The following is a 24,945-nucleotide window of genomic DNA, read 5'->3' on the forward strand; positions in this document are numbered from 1 at the left end:
TTTCTCAAAATCCTGTAGCAATTCAGATGTAAGGCTTAGGGGTTGCTTTCACAGAATTTGTGACCCATGGGCTTTTCCAACTTGAAATCATTTGGTTCCAACCATTCCTTTTGCAGTTTTATTACCAGTCCTAGTGCCACTCAATGCCATGCTGAGTTAATGCAGGTAGAAGCAGGAGACTTGCCAAGAAGACGTTTAGTAGTGTGAAAACCATGGATTTGTGGAGAATGTTGACATGCTTGTTGATTTACATTTAAAACAAGCAGTGGATTCTGAAGGGGCATCTGTGGGCATCTGCCACAGGGTCTGAGCACTACCTTGCTTGGTCAAGAGAGGTATGTAAGAAAAGCAAAGCTGCTTTATGGGGTTTAATTTTCAGCAGCTGGGGAATAAACAAAAGTCTGAGAAGAAACCCTGTATTTGAGTGCAGGTTTAGTACTCTTATCTGGTTAATTGGGTGTTGTCATCTCCCTGAATTTAAATAGCATTGCTCCCTTCGAACATCCCATTATATTTTCTGCTGGTGCAGAGCATTTGATATTTCCTGCTGCAGGATTGGCTGCACTTGAGCAGTACTGTGTATTTATACCTTTATACATGCATAGGACTTTGACGCCTTTGTGGATGAAAGGAGTCATATAAATGGTAATTTTATTGCATAATTGTCTTACTGAATATTTTTCAAAAGAATATTTAGGAGAATAGATGTAGTACATCAGGCAATTAATCATTCTAGTCAATTAAACTTCTGTGGGATTTTTTTAAGGATTAACAAGTATTTTCTGGTGTTTATAGAACATGCAATATTTCTTTCACAAAACCTTGAATACAAATTTTTGTTCCTTACCTTGTATTGCATCAGGGTTGCATCTTCTCATTAGAAATACCAACAAAGTTACTGCCCTGGCTATGGTAAGAGTATGTATGTTAATTATAAAGGGTTCTTTTTAGGAGATATGTCATAGAATATCACATTAGAATAACAAAAATGCTAAAGCTTTGGAGGAAGTTCTTCAAGTCTTTAGGTTTCTTCAGAGTCCATGACCTTTTCTTCTCCTCCCATAGGGACAGATGCCAAAGCTATTCAGACAGTCTCACTTTTGAACTCACTGGAGTAGCAAAGCTGAAATAAAACATGTTGTAAACTAGAATTTTGTGTTTCTTATTATGTGCTTCATTAACTAGAGGTTTTTTTTTTTTTTTTTAAATGAGCATTTGTCATCTCCATGTCAGATTTCTTGAAAAACATGTTGAATTAACAGGACATGTTTAATGCAGTCCTGACAGAAAGGTTAATGAGAATTCAGAAGGCAGCAAGAAGGAAAATAATACACAGACGAAAGCTACATGGAACCAGAGTAAGTTGTAATTTGGCTTGTCTTAAACAGTGGTATTTACTAACTCTGCAGTGAATGAAATTAAAAATGTGTTGAGCAATTCCCTCCTTTGGTAATATCCAGTACTCTGTCAGGTCATGGTACAGAAGACCTAGAAGGTTGGGTGCCCACTGGTTGAACTATTTTCCAAAAAATATTTGAGATGAGTCTTTCAGCCTGCATGCTTGGAAGGGAAAGGCATGTATGAGACTGCATCTGCCTGTATGAGACTGTGTAGGATGAAGGTCTCATGGCTGAGAATGGCAGAAGGAAAAGTGGAAACGAAGGCCAGGATCACAGTCGCATCCTGGTGAGAGTGGGTGCTGGTTTATGGCTGCTGCTTTTCCCAGCACTACCCTTGTTTAGCCATCTCAGTTACTCAGAGGACTGAGAAGGGGCACGGGACAGGGAAGCCTTTGCCTTCCTTGCATTTAACCCTGGCACCTCCAGAGCCTGCATTTTTATATGGCTTATGGAAAATTCCCAGAAGTTCCCATGCTCCCAAAGCTGCAACAATTTTCACTGAAGGGGATGATCAAAGCATAAAGCAACAAAGTTTGAGTAGCTCTGTGTCCTTGAGCTGCCTGTGGCTGGCGACCTGCCCTGTGCCGCGAATGGTTCTGGGCGTGAACGCGCCCTTCGAAAGGAAGTAAGCAGTAAGTGAGGATTGCAAATACAGTATTTGTTCTTTTTGGGAAAGCTACCAATCTTGATGATGGTAATCACAGGTCTGCTTTTCTAACTTGATTAGAATCACAGTTGTGACTGCCAAATCAAACAAATTGGCATGTGATGGTCGGAACTTAAAAACCCACCAATTACATACGCTCCTGCACTAAGGACAGCCTTAGGATTGCTGCTGGTGTTAGTTCCACTTGCATGCTGTACATTTGGTGTGTAAAACCAGTATTATTTTTAAAATCCATCTTCCTGCAGTCAAGGTCAAAACAGGAGAAAAGTGTTGTTTACATGGTGAGTCATCTGATACAGTTCAAGTCCTGAAAGTTGTGTTCTTGACAGGAAGAAGAAACAAGAACATAATTTATTGCACCAACTTGCAGTTCATTATACAAGTTTAAATACAAATATCATTTGCAGTAATTTAGTTACCTTGTTCCAAGCTTTTTCCAAGCTCTGTGCCTGCATTCAGTTAACCTGTAAAATTCCTTGTTCCAGTATTCCAGTGATGTGATGTAATGGTTGTATAAAAAGGGGATTAGCAGCTTTTGGCTAACTGGTTTGTAAGAGACATGTATTTCAGGATTTTTCCCCCTAATGCATGGGCTCGAGAGGGACCAATGCCTAAGGTGCTTCAGATTTGTGGTTTTAAATGGTCTCTGACCTTCCTGAGAGGTACCAGCCTTGTAGCACAGGAGAAGGACTTTTATTTTTTTCAGTTTCAGAATTCATATTTTGAGCTTTTTCTAGCAAACAGCATATTTGAGCCATTTGAAACATCAAAGGAGGTGTTTCTTGGCTTGGGTACATCTTTAATTTAAAGTAGATTTATTAAAGGCCAAAACAGGATAATACTGCAAAAGGATTAGCTGTGGGTACTTGATTTCTGAGCAAACAGACTAATTCTGCTTTCTTTGTATGGGTGTCTTTCACAGCAAGTCCATTCAATGAGCATTGAACTAGGCCTGGGGTTTGGTTTTTCCAATTTATTTTTTTTAATTTCTTGTTGTTTCTATTGTGTTCTTTAGAAATCAGAAACGTTGCTGAAAGCTTTAACTTCAAAGCTTAAGCCTGCTTTACTCTCCCTTGGTTGCTATGCTCCAAAAGACATTCCTAAAGCTTCTTTGCTAGAACTGTCAAATGTTTTGTTTCAATGCTTCTTAGCATTGGAGATTGCTTGGCTTTTGTTTTGATTACAAAATAAAAATTCTGAGAAGTCAATTAAAAAGCAGGCTGGCATTCTTAGGACTTCAGTGTTGTTGCTAGTCTAAAAGCAACCAGAGCAGGATGCTGAGTATTTCATATTTGTACTTACACTTCAGATTTGCTCTGTCTGTAATCAACAGACAAAAATTCTCTCTGAGACCTGAAAGTTTGCTGGATACTGTACATTTCATACATCTGTAAAAAGGAATGAACACTGCTGGGGCCACATCATGGTCAGTGAAATCTGTGCAAACCTACTGTGAACTAGTTAATCTAATAGATGTAATGGATAGGATGGGATAACTATTCTAGAGAACAGGATTGGCTTCCTGAAATCTATTATCAGGGAATAAGGAGCTACTTGGGAACAGAAAAACTCAGACTGGCTTTCACCTCTCGCAGGCAAAGATAAAGTTTGCTTAGAAAAAGATGACACATTTGAAAACCAAGTGTGCATGCTGGAAAATCTGATGTATCCAGTTTTGCAGAGGGACTTCAGGACTTGATGGTATGATTGGCCTATGACTGGCAGCACAAGTGAAATCCTGAGTTTGCTGCTTACTGCACCACCAAGTTGTCAAACAAGCTAGGGTGTTCTTTTGCTGTGTCTCCAGCCTTTTCCTTGGACCATTTTCTAGAAAAAAAAGTGCAGTGAGTTTTAAGAGATCCTTGCTAGTGCAGGATTTATGAGCTCTGAAGCCCAGAGTACAGCACTTGTTCTGACCATTGTTCTCTGTCTCTCCTGGAAACCCCCCCAACCTTTTTCCATGGATTATGAGATGTTTCCAGGTACTTCTTCCTTCTCCCCAATAATTTTATATTATTGGGCCTTGGGGAGCACAAAACTTTGTGACCACAAAATCATAGAATGATTTGGGTTGTAAGGGAATTTAAAGAGCATCTTGTTCTAGCCCTTCCATGGGTGGGGACACCTGTCACTAGACCAGAGCTGCATCCAAGCTGGCATTCAACAGGGATGGGCAAAACAACACTCCAGCTGTTACTCAATATTTATGGCAAGGTTACTAGAGAAGAAATGGGCAGCATAGGACAAATTCAAGGCTAGTTCAGCAACATTTCAAGAGGGGAAGCATGTGTAGTAGCAACTTTTCTTTGACTTTGAATTGTAAACTTAGATACATGAGAGTGAGGGTTGAGCTTATCCTGATACAGTATCAGGACTTATGTGGACTTTTCCTGATATTCAGTCCATACAGCCATAAATGGTCAGAGTCCCATCCCCAGTCACATCCTGTTGGGCATCAGACATCCCAAAAGTAACTGCAAACACAGTACTAAGTACTTTGCAATTACTGATTGATAGGGAGAGTTGATAGATTTTTGGGATGCTAAGATATTGCCACCATACCAATTGCATGAGAGCCTTCAGGGAACGTGCCTACCCTTTATAGTGGTCACCAGCTGCTGCTTTTGGTCCAGGTATGGACAGATGGGTATGGGAATGACTGTAGGTGGAGCATTGAAATCTAAAATAATCTCAAATCTAAATTGGTGTAGTCACCTGGCGTAGCTAAATTGCTGTTTTTATAATGTGATTGACTGGGTGGAGAGCCTGTGCCTGGGGATCTGAATGTCTGGTGCTGCCTTCCCTCTGCCATGTGCAGGTGGTTGTTTAGCTGGTAACAGGAGCATCAGTGTGTGCACAGAGCCACAGATCGTTACCCCTTGATTATGTTCACGTTATCTGATGCGTCGTCTCCATGAGAGAAATTAAATTGCCTTTAGTAATTTGGAGCAAGTAAAAATGACAAATCATCATTCTCATGTGATCAGTAAATGGCTGCAGAATGAGAATGAGAATGCATCTCAATTACGTGGCAAGTACATTTCAAGCAGCATCGATCACTCCAAATCTCCAATTGTTTTTCTGTGATTTTCTTTGCTTTTAATCTAAGATGGCTTTGGTCTATTAAAAGGGAAGAAAATTGTAGCTTCGTTCCACTTTGAATAGTGCTATTAGCTATGAACTCTCAGCTCATGATTATGGGGAGTTAGAATAGGGAATAATTTCATAGAGGCAAAAGCAATTCAATATAAATCTAGGAATGAAGGAAAACAAATGCAGTAGGAAAGTGATTTTTAAAGTCCATGTCTTGAGATACGGCAGACTAGTGTACTGGAAAGCAAAAACTTCCAGGTGCAGCTAGGAAATGCTCATCATCAGTGACCTGTCATGCAAATCCTGTGGGGAGACAGCAGAGTAGACACTTAGCAACAGGAAAAGCTTTTGTGACTGAATACAGAGTGTAGAATATGGGGTTAGGTGACTGCATCATCTCCTCAGCACCTCAACTCCTGCACTTGTGCACAAGAACCAGTTGGTGCAGCCCAGAGTGTGAGCATGACCTTGGTACTCTGAAATGGTCACCAAAATCGAAGTGCCAGAGCCTTTGCATGATATGTAACAGGAGGAAGATGGGAGGAGAGCAGGGTGGTTTGCAGATCTAAGCCAGGCTGGTGCTTTGTGTTAAATCTCAGTGAGAAGGGAGGATGGGTGTTTTACTTATATAAGGGACAGAAGTGCTTTTTCTTCATTTCCCATTTAACTCATTGTGGTCTCATCAGCCAGCGGAGGAAAGTTGAAATCAACATTGCACAAACATTTCAACTTATGAATTGATTCTTCTGTGTCAAATTCCAGCTCTGTCTGGTCTGTACTTCTCCAATAAGGACACAAATTTCTTACAAGATGATAAACCAACTGAGAGATGCCCACACATACCCCTTGACCTCGGTGTTTCCAGAACTGGCATCTAAATTACTTGTAAAAACAAGTTCAATTTCTTTATGATGCAGTAGATTTTGGTGCCTGGAACTATTTTCTTGCTTGATCATAGAATAGGAAATCATTTGTTTTCATTGTCACATTGCATTAATAAATGGTCCCTGGAATGTCCTTCACCTCCACATAGTATTGTGACCTTGAATGCCATATCATCTAGCTCATGCAATCAACTGCATTTTTTAGAATTTCCTGCTTCACATTGAGCTGATTGCCACTTGTTTCTTGGGGCAATGTATTTTGTATTAAAACAGAATTTTGTGCTTCGGTGATCTGTCCAGAAGTCCCCAAATTAGCTGATTCTACTCTGTCTGTAAGGGCAGTTTGCAGCAACACAAGTATAGGATCATTTGCTTAGTTTGCAGCCCTGCCAGTCAAACACTGAGAAGGTTCAACATGCCTACAAGCAGTCATCCAACTGACTCTTCAGCCATCAGTCACTTTGGATAACTGTTCTTTTTTCTTTTTTTTAATAAAGTCTTTAATATTTTCCTAATGAATTTTTTTTTTTTTTTATTTCTTTATTTATCCAGTCATGGACTCTGCTTGGGAGCAGAGCTGACCCTCTATGGAGCAATCAAGCTCTGTGTTTTCTAAAGTCATTCTTTGCCTTTAGCTGATGAAAAGAAGGAGCTCCTTCTGTTCTCCTCCTCCTGAGAAACTGAAGGCTATTTTTAGAGAGGTGTGTACAGTTCTAATTATAATGCAGAGCCACAAAATATGCAATTAATGCCATCCTGAATTGCATGATTGCTGCCAATTGCAACTCAGCTTGTTCTTTTCTGAAGCCTAAGAATCAATTGTTTCTTCTTGGAAGATGAACCTTCTGACTTTCCTGTTGCCCTAAAAATGGTACTTTGTGGTTTAAACGTTATTATGCTGTAATAGTGAAAAACATGTCACTCTCTGATTGGCTGGGATCTAACAAAAGAAGCATCTAAAAATTTTAATAACTTTTTAAAAATTGTTACGTTGTAAAATCTTAAACCTGGCAATTGTAATCTTAAGGACCTGAGCCTTGTGCTTGGAGCACATGCAGTTGCTGATGTGGCTGCCTGACTTAGCCTAATATTTAAAGATTACTGGGGTCTCATGCTTTCCTTCTGTTCACTGGTAATTTACTCAGAGGGCAAAGTCCTGCAGCTTTCCTCATTAGAGCTGCAGGATTGCAGAGGGCAGAGCTGAGCAGTGTGAACCTATTTCTGGTCCTTGGAGCTTTGCTGTGTGAGACCTTTTGGTGTTACTGAATTTGGCTGCATAAATCTGTTCAGCCCATTTAATATCAGTGGCTTGGGACCTGGGTCTCTCTGTTCTTGACCCTCCACCTGGATGCTGTTCTCTTTTTCTACCAGATTATGAACTACCAGCCTGTCAGCTACATGTGCAGTGAGAGACATTCTCAAATATTTGTTGTTTACCTGACATATAACAAGGTCCTTCATGTCACTCCTTGCAGAGAGGGGAATTTCTGAGCCCATCAGCTGTAACATCTGCTTCAAAACCAGAGCTAGCACACATTTTTAAAAGGCTTTAATATGTATTTACACAATAGATTGGTTGTGTTAATTAGAGTTTATTCCACCACTGGTATGCCTGCATAACTCCCATTAATATCAATACCAACTATGTATTCTCATAAGGAGATCATAGCTCCTAATTAGAGCTCCAGGATTTTAAGATATCTTTGTACAGCTTTTATTGCAAAGATTAAGTATCCTCGCCTAGTAGCTATTTTCATAGGGAAAAAATTGTGTGTTTTTATTATAATTATTTTTTCCACCAGTCTCCCTTTAATTTTTGCTGCAATAGCACAAGCCAGTCCCATCCTGGAGCAGGGCATGTGCAGGGCAGTGGGGAGCTTTGCTCTGTGAGCAGAAGGGTGCCCAGAGAAATGAGATGACTGCACCAGCCACCAACAGTGTTGGTCTGGAATAGCCACTAATGCCACCAGAAAGCCTGCCCACGTGGCCAGCCCTGAGGACAGAGCTTGGCCATTATTTTCAGTGCCCCCCTGAGGTGCTGTGTCCCAGGGCACCCCCTCTCCTTCCCAGCACCCAGGACAGTGGGGCTCTGGTGTGCAGAGCAGCAAAAAGGCAGCAGAACCCACGGCAGGGAGGGGAAGTGCTAAGGGACCACACAGCCCTGTCCTCAGCCCTGAGTCTGAGACTCACCTCCAGACTTCACATTAGTGTCTGTTTAATGACATTTCACATTAGGTGTTTCTTTAATGAACATGAATTCACATGGTTGACTGCTGTCTCTAAATCCCTATTTCAGGATTTCAGGTTCTACAGAGCCTGAAAAGTTTGGAGAATTCCCATTAAAACTTAATGTATGTGTTCAGCAGGATGCAATGGAAGTGCACCATCTGACATTTCTTTTGGGATTTGTAGAAAATATACTGAACCTTTTTTTTTCTGTGGCAAGTTTTTTAAAAAACCCACACTTGTTCTGAGTGTGTTCCAAATACTGTATTTTTTTTTTTCCATCTGATGAAAACTGGAAGGAGAGGCTTATAAAGAAAATGGTGATAAGAGTCCCAGCTAAGGAAGCAATGGCAAGCACGGCACTAAAGCTTGTAAACAAACAACTCCTCTCAAAGGGGTGTCTGAATTTCAATGGATTCTAATTATCTGCTAAGACAGATAGGTAGGAAACACTACTGATATCAAGAAACTCTGGACTAAAAATATATACATGCTATAATTTTAGGAAATTTTAGCTTCTGCCTGTGGCAGCCACTGGGTAAAAGATAAGGTAGAAAATAATGAGTTTTTGTTATTTGTATGTGTAGTTTCGAAGAGACATATTGTGAGTGAACAAAAGATGAACCATAAAACAAACACTGCACTGAAATCATTCTTGGTGAAAATGTAAAAAGCTGTAGGGTGCTAAAAATGCAATGTCTTCCAGGCAAGAGCACTCTTCAACAACAAGGGTTAGAGACACTGCCATTAATATGATGTAGTATCTCAGGAGTTTAACGCTTAATTAGTATACTATAAAATTTAACCTCCTGTTTCAGTGTTCACTCTCAAATGAGACTTCATGTTTGTCTTTGTCATGTGTATTGTCTGCTAATTCCTACATACCCTTCTGTTTAATTCACGTTAAATAAATGATAGAAGCAACAGGAATTTGGAACCTAGCACTTTCTCCTGTATTAGCGTGACTACAAGAAATTTTCAGTTACAGATTTTTGGCTCATGAATCGATCAGGAGCTGGTGTTTGATGATCCCTGTGAGTTCCTTCCAGTTCAGGATACTCAAAGATTTGATGCACTAAGACCTAGCAGGGGTCTGAGAGAGGGATCCCTGGGTGGTGTTCTCTCCTCACCCCCTTCCCTGTTTGTTACGGAGGCTGTGAGATTGCCCATGATACTGAGAGTGCTCTGTCTGTCCTCTCTGTGCCCGATGAGCAGGAGCAATGCTGGGCGCACAGCATGTCCCAGGCCCCCAGGGACAATTACATCTCAATTACTCTGCTTTGCCACTGAAAGGTGCCATCAGGGCTGGGATGTGCTGCTGTACCTGGCTGTGTTTTAAGCAAGTCCCTGAGTTGTTTGTGTCAGGGTGCAAAGCTCTTCGCAGCATTAATGCACTGGGCTGTACCAAGCTGTCCATGAACACACTCAGTAGTCAAATATACACCCTTGCAGAAAAGATCACAATAACTTATTTCACAGGATTACTTACTTGCAGGTTAGATCAAAACCTGGCTGCCAGAAGTTGAAAGCCAGAATGAAGGCAGAGATACACTGTTTTATTATATCATTAAAGAAAAAAAGATCTAGATTATCCTCTAGCAGGGACTGGAGGCTGGAGACTAACAGACAAGAATAAAATAGCTAGGAATAAATTTTATGTAGCTATTTCTTTCTCCCTCAAATGTGAATGCTTATGCAAAACACATTGCTGTAGATTCACTGACAATAAAGAGGGAATCATTATACGAGTAGTGGATTCTCAGGGGAACACTTTAACCAAAACACACTCTGCAGTAATTTCCCACATCTTAGTTGAATAAATTAATTTATGAATTTTCCATGAATATGTTCAACCATTTCTCCCCTCATATACTTTATTGATCTCCATATACATTTAGCAACAAATAAGAGAGCTGCTTTTCCATTTGCAGTAAAATAGTTTAGAGATGTTTATGTGGGCCTTGGGGTTCAAAGTAAACAAATGCAGTTCACACACCAGGGAGGCTACAGAAAAATACAAAGCTTGCACGACCCAGGGAGCTCTACTAGAGCAGCTCAGCAGAGAGCTGAGGCACATCAAATCACATCACTGGCAAAATGAGTCCCCTGAAATGAGAGGGACTGGCCCCAAACTGTGGGGCTGCTCCCACAGAGTCCTGTGCACAATCACTGCAAGGAGCTTTGTGACTCATGTCTGCAAAATGTATAATGTCCCTTTGGTGTGAAAGACTGAGAGTTTTTCCAAGCACTGTGTATCATTTTATTGTCCATGGTCTGGAGAAGGACAGCAGGCACATTATATGCTGCAGATCCAATGGCAGAATAAATCCAAAAAGTCATTATTGGATTGTCTCCACAAGACATCCTGTGTGGCTGCTCTGCCTCTGAGTATCACTTAGTGAGACTTAGGCACAGTCATTAAATCCAAAGTTGAGCTACTAATGTAGGTTGTTACAGTGAGTAAGCACACCATCACGTGCAAAGTAAGATATCTCCATGTTTTCATCTAGGGAAGGAATAAAGAGCTACATACAGTGATTAGGTGTTGAAAAGTAATTAGTATTATCCTAATTTAATATTTAAAATGATGGAGTTCTTTAATCTTCATTCCCCAACACCAAACATCCTGAACAAGCCTGGTGGGAATATAATGTGGTTAATCATGGGTGTAAACTTACATGTGACTGCAGCATTGTGATCTTCAAGCTGGGCTCTCCTCCTTGCCCTCAGATAATACAACCTGTTTAAGTAGTTTCTTTTTTTGGTTTGTGTTTAGCTTTTTGAGTGTCATTTTTATCAATTGTCTGGAAAGCTGAGGAAAAACTTGCCTTGATGTTTCTAAGTATAAAGTTCTTCCTTTCTTAACTGCACGTAATAACGGGCTTGAAATAGGTTGGTGCCATCTTAAAGGTTGGTATTTGAAGTATAATTGCTAATGCTTAGATACATAATTTACATTTATTATGCATAATAAAATATGTAGTAATTGATGTTCTGAAAGGGATTAAATTATCAACTCCAGCTGCAGGAAGAAGATTTATGCCTGTGTTCTCAATAACACATTGACTATCAGAATATGCTGCAGAAAGTCATTGCCTTCAGGATTGCACTCACTGTTGTCCTTTCTCCTGTTCTCCTTTCCTTCTGATGTGCTCTCTCATGTCTTTGCACTCTGAGCGAAGTGTATTTATGGAGCAAACAGTTGAAAAATAAGTACATACATTCCCTTCGGTCTTGGGAGAAATTGGTGTAAAACACAAGCTAAGCTTGCACACTTGCAAGCTTGTGTGTGGCCCTGCATTTTCTAAATGAGAAGGGCAGGACATCACAGAGAGCACAGAATCACCCTGATGCATTGAAGTTGAGGATGGTGGGGGGATAATGTCAACAGAATGGGATGTAGGCACAGCATAATTGTCTCCTGCTGCTGGATTAAAGCTTGGGCAACGATGAGCCCTTTTAACAAAAACCAACACAGGCAAAGCCAAGATATTATTTGCAGTACTTTCAAAGCAGGAGGTGTTTATCTTGTAGCAACATCCTGCTCTGTTCTCCAGGCTCCCCCTGTACCAGAATTACAGAGGATGATGCTGTGGGTTTCAGCAGTGGCTGCTGCCCAGTGAGCTCCAGTTGCCCACTGCATCCTCCATGGTAACACCATGGTCTCAGGCTCCGTGTCCTTCAGCTGTGTCAAAACACGTCGTGTCCCACTGTGTAAACATGTTGGCCTGCTTTAAAATGAATCATAATCTTCAATAAAACTCAGATCAAAGGGATTTTGCAGCCCAGCATTCCCATTTTCCTTGGCAGGGGGCAATCCCTGCAGAGAGGAGCTCCAGCCTGGGCACCACAGGCAGCACTCCTCTGTGTATCAAAAGCCCTTGGATGCTGGTCTTGTAAGAGCAGGCCTTTAAGAGGACAAAAAATGGAGCTGAATTTGGTTCATTAGGTATCAAGCCAAAGAGAACATTTGTGTTTCTGTGCTGTTTTCTTTCACTTCATTTTGTTACTGCATTAGTCCAGTGTGCAGCCACTGGTGCTGCTGGGCACAGAATGGGGAAATACCCACGGGGCCATCCCTGAAGAGAGGGCAACTACACAGGCACAAAGCTCTTGAAGGAAAGTCAGAACTAAAATGTAGGTAATGCAAACAACAAAGGCTAGGAATAGTCAGTGTTATCTTATAAAAGTATTTGCAGTAGAGACTGAAGTTTTGGAATCTATCCAATGTCATTACTGATAACACAATTTCTTATTTGATCGACAGCTACTATTTTATATCTTGTCCTAAATAGTATTCTTGCTTTTTTTTCTGCTTCCAGTGCAAGATGGAGTTCCATGCATGTACTTCTGGCAAAACCATCACAACTCGATGTGAAGGGCCCTGCCCCTGCCTGCCAGGACCTGAAAGTATAAAACACAAGACAGAGAAGACTGGTAAGTTGTGCTGTTAATGAAATCAGAGCAGATGATTTGGCTCCTGATATGTTCTTAGAAAAATGTAAGAAAGACTTTTCTTAACTGGCATATTTTCTATATATGGTGTTCTGAGAAAGAGGTAAGGTACAACTATCATTTTCTAAACAAGTAAAGCTTTCAAACACCTTAATTGCTGTAAAACTAACTCCTACTTGAGAGAGTCTCATAAGAAAACTAAATTCTGGCTAATGAATCTCAATTTTAAATGAAAATATCTCAAATAGAAATACTGAAGAATTGTAAAAGAAAGTAGAAAAGAAAATATACTACTTGATGATTCATTATATTGTGAGTTTAAAAAATCAGACTGTGTTAACTAAAAAGTCGTTTAAAGTCACATGTGTATTACATGGGATCTGAATTATCATTTTCATCTCTATTGTTATTAATGTTAGCATGAGAAGTCAAATATGCATTGAATAGACAGACGTATCTGTGTCCATGTATCAATCTGTTTCAATAACAAAGTCATTGCAAACGATGCTGTGTCAAACTGAAGGCTGGAGTCTCAGCCAAATGGCCTTTTTCCCTGCCAGCTCTCTGGTGAGTTCTCTGCAGCTCTGAAAGCCTGGTGAGCTCATTCACTCCAGCACAACTTGTCTTGGGGTGCCTCATCCGAAGGGAATTAGTTCTATCAGAAGAGACTGACTGAAAGCAGAGTCCAGCAGCAGCAGGGGAGGTGTCACAGCCAGGTTCTAAGAGTTTCCTTCCTGCTGAGGAAAGCCCTTTGGAAGGAAGAAGTTGGGTTCCTGTGGCTGTGGTTCCTTGGTACGAGTGCAGATGTTCTGGTGAGCTGGCATGGTGAGCATGAGCCTGGGTTTAGCCTGGTTTTGAGTCCTGTTGTCTCCCCTGTGTCAGGATTGCAGAAGGTTTAACTCACTGGCTGCTGCTGGGCTCTTGCCTGTGTTGGGAGCTCACAAAGGTGAAGTGTGATTAGGTGGGGTTTGCTCTGTCATGTTGAGTAGTGAAATGTGTTTATTTGTCTTGTGCATCACATAGAGTACAACAAACAGGAAGCTTTAACAATGCTCTGTTGGACCCAAAATATTTGAGAACCTCTCTTCACTCTTTCTCCTCCCCGCTGTAGACATGTTCTACAGGTAGCAGGCACAGAAACAGGGAAAAAATATTTAAACAATCTTTCTTATGGTTAGTTCACACCCTGCCACTTCAGCTGGAAACACTGATGGTCCTGCTGGTGGTTCTCCCTGCATACATTGTATACGCTAGCGCAGCACCAGTTTTCACATTAGGCCTCCATCTCCTTTCTAGAACAAGTGTTACTCCAGCCTAGAGTTTGAAAATTCAGGTTTAATATAATTTTTTGAAAATTGTAGATATTCTTCTGCACAGCTCTCAAACTTTGACCAAGTGTTGTAGATGGCAGTGTTCTGAAATCAATATATAACTGTACTATCGCTTTGTGTGGCTTGAATCCTTTGGTTACAGAATGCTCACTGATAAATTGCCTTATTCATATTTTCTATTTCTTGTAGTCCTTATCAGGCTACAAGAAATATTTCTTTTTCTCTGCCCTTTCTATTTCTTTGCCCTTATCAGAAAGAGTATCAGATTAATAAATCTTCAGTGACATTTCAAGCTTACAATTTCATTCACACAAGAGAAAAAAGATTCTAATAACCCTTATCTTGATAAATGCAATTTGACAGGGTATATGTATTCTGAAACCCAGGCTTTTGTTTTGCCTGACTCAAACTTTAACTCCAGCCAACAAAGCATTAATTTAATGAATTGAGTGATCTGCAGAGCAACTTTCCTGAGGGCTTTCCAAGAGGCCAAACTTGAAATAGCAACGCTCCTGCCATTGCCCTGGTGACAAGGATATTACTATTACTATAGTATTATTGTTGTTGTTGTTGTTGTTGTTTATTGTTGTTGTTGTTTATTGTTGTTATTATGTACTGAAGTGTAAACAAATGTATTTTTAATTGAGAATCAAATAATTAATAACAGAGGTGCTTTATAACTTGCTTTTCTTCTGGATCTTTCCATGTGCCAGTAACATTGCAGTTAAAGACTTCCTTTATCTTCCTCAGTCTCCTTTCTTCAGACATTGTCTCTTCAGTTGACCCAGTGAGTGCAATGGACCCTCAAACTGAACATTTCAGAGATTGTCAGTCTTCTAACAAAGGGCTCCCACGAGTTTCCATGAGAAAACATGAGTAAATTCTACACACCAGCATAAATTTTATGCAGGTGCAATTTTAGCAGCATCTGAGCAGAGATTTGGAGTTGTGTGTGTCTGCCCTTTGCAGCCTGGGGCCCAGCCAGCTTTCCTTAGTGTATGAGAAAATTATGAACTGTAGCTGCTGACCACAAAATAATTTCCAGAGTGTGCTGCTGCCTTTAGTAAGATTCCTTTTTCTGCTGAACAAGGAGTGTCAGCTGGCTCTGGAGAAATAAGCCCTGAGCAGTGGCTAAGGTGACACAGCAGTGCTGGGTTCACAGCTGGGTTCAGTGATCTGAAAGGTCCAACCTAAACCATCTGATGAGCCTGTGTGTGAGATGGCCAGGTCCATTCTTTGACAAGGGACTCCCAAAACCTGGCCATGACAGCACTTCAGTGATCTCCTCTTCATCAGATCCCCAGTTCTCTGACTTGGGAGCTTCTGACTAGAATGTAGGTTATGTGGTATCTTAGTCCTTTCTCTAGTGCTCACACAAAATTATTTTATTTCCTCATATGCTACAATAGTATCATTAATATTGCTGAATTAGCCTAAAAATCAGCAGTTTGATTTCTCACATAAAAATTCGTGTGAAAAAACTCTGCAGACCATTGGGATTCATTTTTGGTCCTTATTTAGTTGCCAGGTTTGTGAAGTGTAATGTTAAGTAGAAAATGATTGAGAACTAAACCTCATGCCTTATACAGACATGCCAGTGGAAAAATAAAAAGGAGAATAACAGTGCAAGTGCTTCCAGCAAAATGGAAATGCAGCTCTTTGAGCTCACATATCAACGTTTTTATGCCTATTACACAACAAGGTTAAACATATGTGCTTGTGAACTTGCAGTTTGAAGAAAGTTTGCATTAATCTTTACACATTCATTCAATCATATTCAAATATTATTCCATGATAAATTACTTTCAGAAATTAAAAATTTAAAGGAACATTTAATTTCCAAAGTAGAGTAATTCTAAATGTCATGACCTTTTTTTTATACGCTTGTGAATAAAATTGACAGCAGCATCAAAGAAAAGCAATCTAAGTGTATGTGCTCAGAGATAACAATGGACTGTGGTGTCTGAGTCTTATTCCTTCCTCCTCCCTGAGCTCCTTCGAAAACATCCCAGCTTTGAGGATGAAAATGAAGACCAATAATCATGTTAAAAATTGGAATTCTTTCGCAATGCTAACTGCAACTATGGAGACATTAATAAAATAGCACGAATGCAAGCAAAAGAAAACTACACCAGAATTATTACCTTTAATGGCAAGTAACAACAATAAAATCTTTCTACCATAAAGTTAAATCTTTGAGGAGATGGCAGGATCATGTTCTTCATTTTCTTAAATGGAATTTTGAATCAGTGTCTGAGAGGTAGAAAACAGGTCTCTGTAACAGTACTAATGGAAGATTTTAGAAAAGAAGACAAGCCCTAATGCTTTTACTCTTTGCTGTTTTAGACCCATTTAGGAACCTTTGATTTATCCAAACACTTGATATGCTTCATAATAAACAGCAGTATCCCAGCTTTACAATATGCTTCCATGATAGCTGCTGATTTTCAACTTGGCTACCCAGAGACAGAGGTTGAACTGTAAACTGCCCTGAGGTTAGCTGCCCTTCCAGAGTGTGTATGCCCTTTGATTTAATACTATAAAATGAATAAGACTATAATTTTAACAAAAAATTACTAGAAACTGTCTCTAAGTGACAGAAATTATTTAAGGCACAGAACCTTGTCTGCTGGTGGTTCTCAGGTACCTCTTTGCAATAGTAAGTAGAGTCCTCATCAAGCAGAATTTATTTTTAGACCAAATGAAGCTTCCAAAAAACCCACCCTAAATAACTTCAGATGAGAAACAAATGGTTTCAGTTCTTCAGAAGCTCCTGGCAAATGGGGAGATTCTTGCCTTGAATGTGCTGTTCATTCTATCAAAACACCAACGCAGTGCAGTGACTGGGGTGTCTCCTGGCAGGTGTGAATTCGTGGTTGCAATAATGTGGTTCTGTCAACTTCCCCCGTTGCTCTGTGACTGCTGTTTGGTCTGTGTTAGTGGTGGAGGTGCTCAGGCAGGGTGGTAAATGTTTAACAGCCTGACAGGGCTCTTTCTGACCATACCCCTTCTGTGCCTTCAGAGTGCTGTACTCCCAGCACACCACACTGCATTTGTTGCCATCAGGGCTGCAGAACCACTGGAGCATGAGTGGATGCAGTAATTCAAAGCAGGTTTATCCCTGTCTGTGCATTGTGTGCTTTTGACCTTGCAGAAATGCCCAAGGCAACTTCTAAGGAAATTCTGTTATCTTGATGAGGGGAATATAAGGTCAATAGGCAGAAGGAAATATATTCAAAGATGCCAAGTGTTGTTTAAATTTCTAAGGAGAATCAAGGGAACATTTTTAAGTTGCAGGAATAGATCTTGGCAAGCTTGATCAAGAATCTACATTGTTTAGGGTATGAATTGTAGCATTTAACTACCAGCCCTATTGGGTGTGATGGATGAGAAAGTCTAATGTTCCTTTCCTATATAAAAAGAGCACTCAGTGCATGAAATGCATTTGAAGAAACAACAGTCTTGTTTCCCAAATGAGTTGTATCACTTCTTGTGTCTGAATGACAACTAAAAGAATTTAAAGTCTTGAAATCCACTTTCAGCAAATATTTCAGCTTCAAATTACTGTTCACAGGTTTTCATAACTGCAGAGTACATAATTTTAAAGTTTATGAAGATGAAGTATGAGTCATGAATGTGGTAGATTTGAAATTTGTGCAGATTAGTCAGGAAATGTTTCCTTTTGTAGCTTTAGTTTTGAAAAAAAGGCTCTTTCTGACACTGAATTTCCAGGTAGATCTCTAAGTTATTTACTTGAGTCTCAGACTCTGGGAATGATAAAAGAGAAGCATTCCAAAATTAAGGTTACCGAGGGTTTCGAAGCTTTAGTATATCTCATGAAAACTAGGTGGGTTTTTTCCTCCGGACTTCATCAGTAAATAGTAGGTTTGTTAGCTCTAAACTATGCAGGATCTGATATTTTTGCTCCAAAATTTTCTGTGTGAATACTGCAATTCAGTTTTTTAATTTGTTACATGATGAAAGGAACTTACTCAAGGAAATCTGAGTTATGCAGTTTCTGTAAATAATAATTACTATTACCAATACAATTTTTCTTGCCTGGAAGCTTTCACACAAACAGATCAGTCTTTTATTTCAAAAGCATGGAAAAGCATCCCCAAAGCATGAAAGATTCACTTTTTTTCACTTCTGCAAGATACTGTTTGTGAGTAGTGAAGTAAGTGACTGCACCCAATTAATATTTGATTAAAGAAAGTCAGGAAGCAGGCAAGGACAGATACCTCTGCTCCCCATGGATGGCTTTTGGTGTCACCCACTCCTCTTGGAAGCAAAAGCCAATAGCTCCAAGACTGAGCCAACAAAATCAAGCTCTTGCAAGCAAAGAGAAAGCAGTGTTGGCTGAGGGCTGTTCTGCTGCTTGACCTCACATGAATCTTCCTTTTGTGCACTGGACAAAAGCAAGAGCTGATGGGGGAAAGGCCAGATACAGAATTAATGTCGTGTTTTTTCCTGTTCCCAAATACAACTGACTGTGACTGTATAATTGGACAACACATAATGTGAATTGCAAACTTTATCATTGAATAACCAAGTCTAAATTTCTCTTGCACCAGTATATGAGCACCATATTTTAGCATGTAGGTGCAAACAGCCATAATGGTATGATTTAAGAGCTCAAAGCTCTGCAAAGGAAAAATATAGAGAGATTTCAAATATCAAATCTAAAATTATTTCTCAACTTGAGCAAATACTATTGGATTTTTCACCACCATTCAATATGCCCATACTGAGGTTCTGAATTATATGTACAAAGTATTCATACAATGGAAATGAAATGCAAATTATCGGGTTGCTGTGTTTTCCATCATAATTGTGTCGTAAAGGAAAATCAGCCAAAAAATCTTGGTTAGGTCTGAGAGTAAATTTAGGTTTGGATCTTTGATACCTTAATGCTTTTTTTACCGAGGAGTATGAATTTAAATATTTTTTGTGCTATCAAGAGTTATGCACAGAAAGCACTCAGGTGCCTATGTGAAGCCCACTTTGACGTGAACTTGAAAAGGAGACAGAATTGTCCCCTGTGAAAATGTTGTTTTGAGCTGGCTCTAAGGATTTGGAACTTGGCACAAAGCACTGATTGCAGCAGGCCCCAGACAGATAACAAGTTAGGGACAACACCATCCATTGACTAGCTGTCACTTTTTGACATGATCTTCTATGGATTTGATCAAATTATAGCAGGCTCCAAAATACAGCAGACAACATCTGCTTTAGAGGCAGCGCTGACAGAAAGGAGGAGCAGGCAGCACTTTGCTGCTTTCAGGTGCTTGCTCAGAGGATGCTGACTGCAGTAGCAACATCCCTGTCAGCAGGATTTGCCCTTTTGGTAAATGCATCTCCTTAACAGGCTGTCGTGGCAAGAGAATCACATCGAGCCAAAATTCCTGACATAATTTTGAAGGTTGAACCAGGACATTGGACATAATTCTTCATCATTGCTAAATAAGAACTAATCCCAAACGGCAGCAGGAGACAGGAACTGCATAAAAATAACTGTGTTGTGGTGTAATTATATTAAAAACAGTAGGATATTCTTTTCAATCCTTTGGAAATCTTTGCAAAGAGAACTTCTAAGGCTGTGTTAAATCCCTGGCAGCTCTCTGTGGCTGAGTCAAGTCCCTATGTTTTCTCAAGCATTTATAGCAGTACGTTTACCCAGGCTTAGCAGTAAATACAGGTTTCACCCCTTCCCCTGGAGTGGTCACCTGCTAAAATAGAAATAATATTGAAAAAATTGATTTGGTGGGTCTCATCCATGTAACCAATAGCTATGGATTGCTCAGTTCCACATTAAATTTGATACAGACCCCAAATCTAAAAGGGCTTCAGGTCCCAAGGGCAGTGTAGGCATCACCTGGATCACTGACCCTGCAGACAACTTCCCACCTGGACACACAAAGGATACAGGACCCCAAAGGATACTGGGATGCATAAACCCACAAAACTAGTAAGAGCACATTGAGACAGCTCAATGGTTGTTGGTTTCATAAACAGTATTTAAAAAAAAATCTTAAAATGGCTATTGATTTCCTTTTCTGGCATAAATAAAAGGTTAGAAAATGACAGACATAGCAAACATTTTGTGTCAGCAAGTAACAATAATTTTCAGACATGAAGTAATTTGATTTTGGATTGCCAACAAAAAACTATTGAAGTGGCACACTGTTAATAGAAACACCATCTAGTAACAGCAGGTGTTTGTGTGCTGATAATGATAATTAGAACACTAAAATTTCTCTCATTGTAAACAAAATCAAATAAATAAGACTGGTTCTATATCGTTTTTTCTCATGGATATTGGTTTCTGCATTTTTGGGAATATCTCCCTAACATTTATTCCAAGAATTTTGTAAAGTCTCTGGAAACCTGACAATTAAATAAATTATAGTGCCTATCATTGTGTGGTGTTAAGCTAAAACATCCCAGTGTGAGGGGGGAAAAAAGCCCCAGAACCTTTTCAGTAAAACACAGGGGGAAATAAGAGTTTTGAGGTTTCAAATACATCATTTTCCAGTTTCTTGGTTGTTTGGGTTTTTTCCTTTTGGTATCTTAAGGAGTAAATTCCATCTTTAGTTATTCCGGTATAAATCTGGAATAGTTCCATCAACAGTGTTGAGCTAGTTACTTTTGGTTAAGTTATTCTGAGTCTACAGAGGTATAAAGGAGTATAGCCTAGAGAAAATTGATCATTCCAGACAGGTTGTAACTTTTTATGCAGCATTGTGGCAAATTAGTTCTTGGTTTTTTTTTCAATTTCTAATTCTTTATTAGTGCAGAAGAGGGAAGATGGCATTTGTGATATCACTACTTCATTCCAAATATATATCCTTGCATATTTTATAGCTTCCCCTGACCCAACAGGGACGTTTCTACATTAATTTTCCTCTGAAGAATTGCAATTTTTTGCAATTCAGTTGAATGGACTGCATGTAAATCAAAAAATAATGTTATCTGTTTTCTCTAAAGTAGCTGTCTTAGATGTGGACTAGAATGAGAATCTTTACTAAATTACTAAAATCTGAATGATTTGGCTCAGGCCCATCTCTGTCAAACAGGAGTCCAACATTCACATAAAAACACTAAAATATCCTGCAACACAAAAAATAAATAATGGGAAAGCTTCTAGGCAACCACCATAGACCTTTATGCCCCAAATATTAAAATATCTATATTTCAACATTTAGTATTTTTTTCAGATTCAGGGTCAAACCCTGAAAACTGGGTTGGTCACTCACAATTGCAGTTTAACCTTCCCTGCAGGTGTCCAGATGCAGCCTCTCTGGAGCAGTCCTTGGGATTAGCTTGGACAGTCAAATCTCAAATTTGGAGCTGAATTATAAATTCTTAGACCCTGCAAGCATTGAGACAAGCCTTTATAATATTTCTAATTAATAGTAACATACAGAGTGGCCAAGCTTATGTTTAAGTAATTTGTTTACTCTGTGCCGATTTTCAAACTTAGTCTTAACTAGATTTCTATAAAATTGTATTCCAATTTCATTAATAGTTTAGAAGGCTGTGTTTATGGGGAAACATTTTCCTTTATGAGAATATGCAATGATATCACTATGTGTTTGGATTGAATAATTATAGTCTTGGCTCCATCTTGCTTGTCTGAAGGTGATTTTACTATCATGGTGACCTATTTTTCTATTTGTTTACAAAGATAGTTGGGGTTCAGGTGTTATCAGGCACAGACAACAGGCAAAAATTGTCCAAATCTTAAGTATGGTCTGTAGCAGCAAGAACTTGCTTATCAGGAAAACCCTGTCAGCAGGACTGGATAAAATAAAATCACTGTCATTCCAGACAGCAAGTTGCATGTTACAAACACCTCATTGATCATTCATGACTGAAATTCAGGTTTAAGCTCTCAGTTCTTGAAAAGGTTGCAAATGTTCATGGACTTAAAGGATGCAAAAGGAAAAGCAAAAGGGATACTATCTTTTGAAAAATCCTGGGCATCTTGGTTGAGACCACCAGAATTAGGCTTCATTTGGGGCTGTGAAGTGACAACAAAATATACATATCTCTGTCTTTATCATGATTTTCCAAACACTTCTGGTACATGGTTGTTTATCTCTGTAATAAGTCGCTGTGGAAAAGCAATACCCATGTATTTCTCAAGAGTGTTTCATCCTCTGTTAATGTTATACAGTAACATTCAGGTGTGGCTAAAAAAATAGTTACATAAAAAAAAGGTGCCTCATTCTGTTTTGTTGTTCTCACAAAGGCATTAATTAGCTCCTGCCTGAGCTATGTTTGGTTGAAATGAAACCCAGGAAAACACCAGAAACAATCTAGGAACTTCAGGATCTGCCCTTTTCGGGATGGGATCAAACAAAAACAAACAAACCTTGGGTTTCATGCATGGCAAACACAAGGTCTGCAAACCATCCCTGTGACTCCAGTATTTTCCATAAGCTCTTAGCAGGAAATGTGCTCCAGTGGTACCTGAGCACTGGGACTTTGGAAACAAAGTGCAGTGAGATTGGCCTGTGGAAAAAAAAATCCCTCCCACATTTGCAGTCCTTTCCTCTGAGCCTGATGGGCTGCAGAGGCACTGGAAGAAGCATCTCATATATGAAGTTTCTTATCTCTAAATTAGATTATTGGTGGGCAGTGGAGACTCAGTTTGAGGGAAATTGCCAAAGGCACAAAACTAACCAGTGCTATGAGCTATATATCATGCTTCCCTTTAATTTTAAATATTGACAGTAACATTCTGGACATTACAAATAAAAAATCTTTCATAGAAATCTTGATACTGTACATTTGAGATTGTTACATGAAGTTTATATATTAATCACTTTCCTCAGTCTAAAAACCCCCATGAGCAATAAGTTCTGAACATATATATATATATATCAGTATTTTTAAAGCACAGGTTTTTTACCAGCAAATATAACTTTTAACTGTTTTGATTTTTTTTTAATTGTATGAGGATTATGCTATATAGTGTATAGAGTAAGTGCATTTGAGAATGCTGTTACCCTGAAGGCAATAAATGATTAAAATAGATTTTTCAATAAACAAGCAAGTGGAAGGAATTGTTATCTATTCAGTTTACATTATGTCGAGAAGTTGAGTTGTTTGCAGAAAACACTGGACAGTATTTCACTTTTTTTAAAAAAAAAAAGTTCCTTTTTGTATTTTCAATTGAATGTCCTTGGGAGCTGGAGCAATAGAAATGGGAAGAAGTTCATTAGCACAAAGTGCATAATTATACACTTGGGGTGTAATAATATGAACATCTGCTTTATCTAAGTGCTCTTGGGTTAGAAATGTCTGGAGGAGGAAAGGCCTCAGTGTGCTGGCTGGTCACTGTGAGCAGCTATGGGCTGTGAAAAAGACATTTAAACCTCAGGAATGTCAGGAGAGGCATCTCCAGAAATAACTGGCAGTACTTTACAAGACACTGGTAAGACTTTGGGGCTTTTTTTGTGTATTCAGATCAGCAATGCTCTGTCAGAGAGAATTCCAAGATGAAATAGGAGAGTGAGTTTTTCACTGCTTTAGTCTAGAGCTGAGCCATTCCTGTCACAGACTTCTTCGCTCGTGATACAAAAACCTAGTAAAAAGTGTTATCTCCTAAAACTTAACTCTACAGCACTACTGAAAAGATTTGTTACAGCTGCTTTGGAGAAGCTAAAGGGGGAAAGAAGCCTGGTACAGGTATTTAAATTATACTATAAATATGGCTTTAGGTCAATTCTCTCAGTATGCATTAAGTGGAAAAAAAACAGTATTTTTGCACATAATTTTTTAGATTTTATTTTTCTTGTAGTCATATAGTTTAGGGAGTGAAATGAGTGAGGAATTTGAGGAAAGGGGAAAGACATCTGCTACCTGTAAGGGAATTTGGAAAATGAGAGCTCATGGCAGCACTTCACAGTGCTGAGGTTCTGGCATTGCAAAGGCAACCTTGCAAATGTCTATGCACTCATGGCCAGGCTGATTTCCTCTCTCTTTCTTTTCCTCACTCTTTTTAAAGACATGTCTGTTAAACATCACTGGTTTCTATTTTTTCCTTACCATCCCCATCACAGTAAAGGTGATTGAGGAGTTTCTGTTCATGGGCTGCTGTAATTTCCATATGGTTTTGCAAGGCTGTACAAAGGTGATGTGTTACTGCTGAGTCTTGGGACACGAGGCATTTGGCTACATTCTTGTGACAAAGAATTCATAAAACAGAATTTATGCGGTGCTTTATGGAACCATCTGATTAACTGCAGCCCTCAATAAAGGAAAGATGCCATGTGCAATTGAAGTACAGGTATAAAAGAGCTACACTAAAGAAGATGCAAGTGAAAACAATATATTAAGCTCCTGAGAAGCAGATTCATTGTCAGGTCTTTGTGTTTCAAAAGAAATTCAGGACCTGCTGATATGTGGTGGTGTTATTTCATGTTGTACGACAGCACTGTTAAGAGCAAGGCTTTGGAAATAAACTCCTCCTGACCTTGGGAAACTGAATTACATTAATGCAGTTTATGTTTTAAGCAAGCCTGGACTTGAGTGTCACAATCTAAGAATTAGTGAAGGCCACAAAGTTGCTCCTGCATTTAACTTCCTATACAAAGAGATTATTTTCTTACTTTATGGCAAACTGCTACCAGGCTCCAAACACATTTCTGTTTGCTTGGGCATAATTTTTATCAGCAGATGTCACAAGAAGGGCTTCTATTTGTAAATACCTACAGCTTAAGTTTGTAATTAATTCCCAATAATATTGCAATTATTATTGGAGTTCCAGTTCCTGTACTTGGAAATTTTGCAGATATATATGAGTTTGAGTTTCTCTGTGGTAGAGTCACTGTGTTTATAAATATATTGTCAGGCCAACTTACTTTTACTAATGCTAAAGA

General features: G+C 39.3%; 1 protein-coding gene across 2 annotated transcripts in view; it reads left to right on the forward strand.

Moving 5' to 3' along the window:
- SPOCK1 (SPARC (osteonectin), cwcv and kazal like domains proteoglycan 1) overlaps nucleotides 1-24,945 on the forward strand; it is a 265,334-nt gene that overhangs the window by 198,314 nt on the left and 42,075 nt on the right. For both annotated transcript variants that reach the window (XM_053991513.1, XM_053991514.1), the window contains exon 6: nucleotides 12,593-12,707. In XM_053991513.1, the coding sequence (XP_053847488.1) occupies nucleotides 12,593-12,707 (115 nt within the window). The remainder of the gene's footprint in view (nucleotides 1-12,592; nucleotides 12,708-24,945) is intronic.

This window comes from Vidua macroura, chromosome 15 (assembly GCF_024509145.1).
Source record: "Vidua macroura isolate BioBank_ID:100142 chromosome 15, ASM2450914v1, whole genome shotgun sequence".
Lineage (NCBI taxonomy): Eukaryota > Metazoa > Chordata > Aves > Passeriformes > Viduidae > Vidua > Vidua macroura.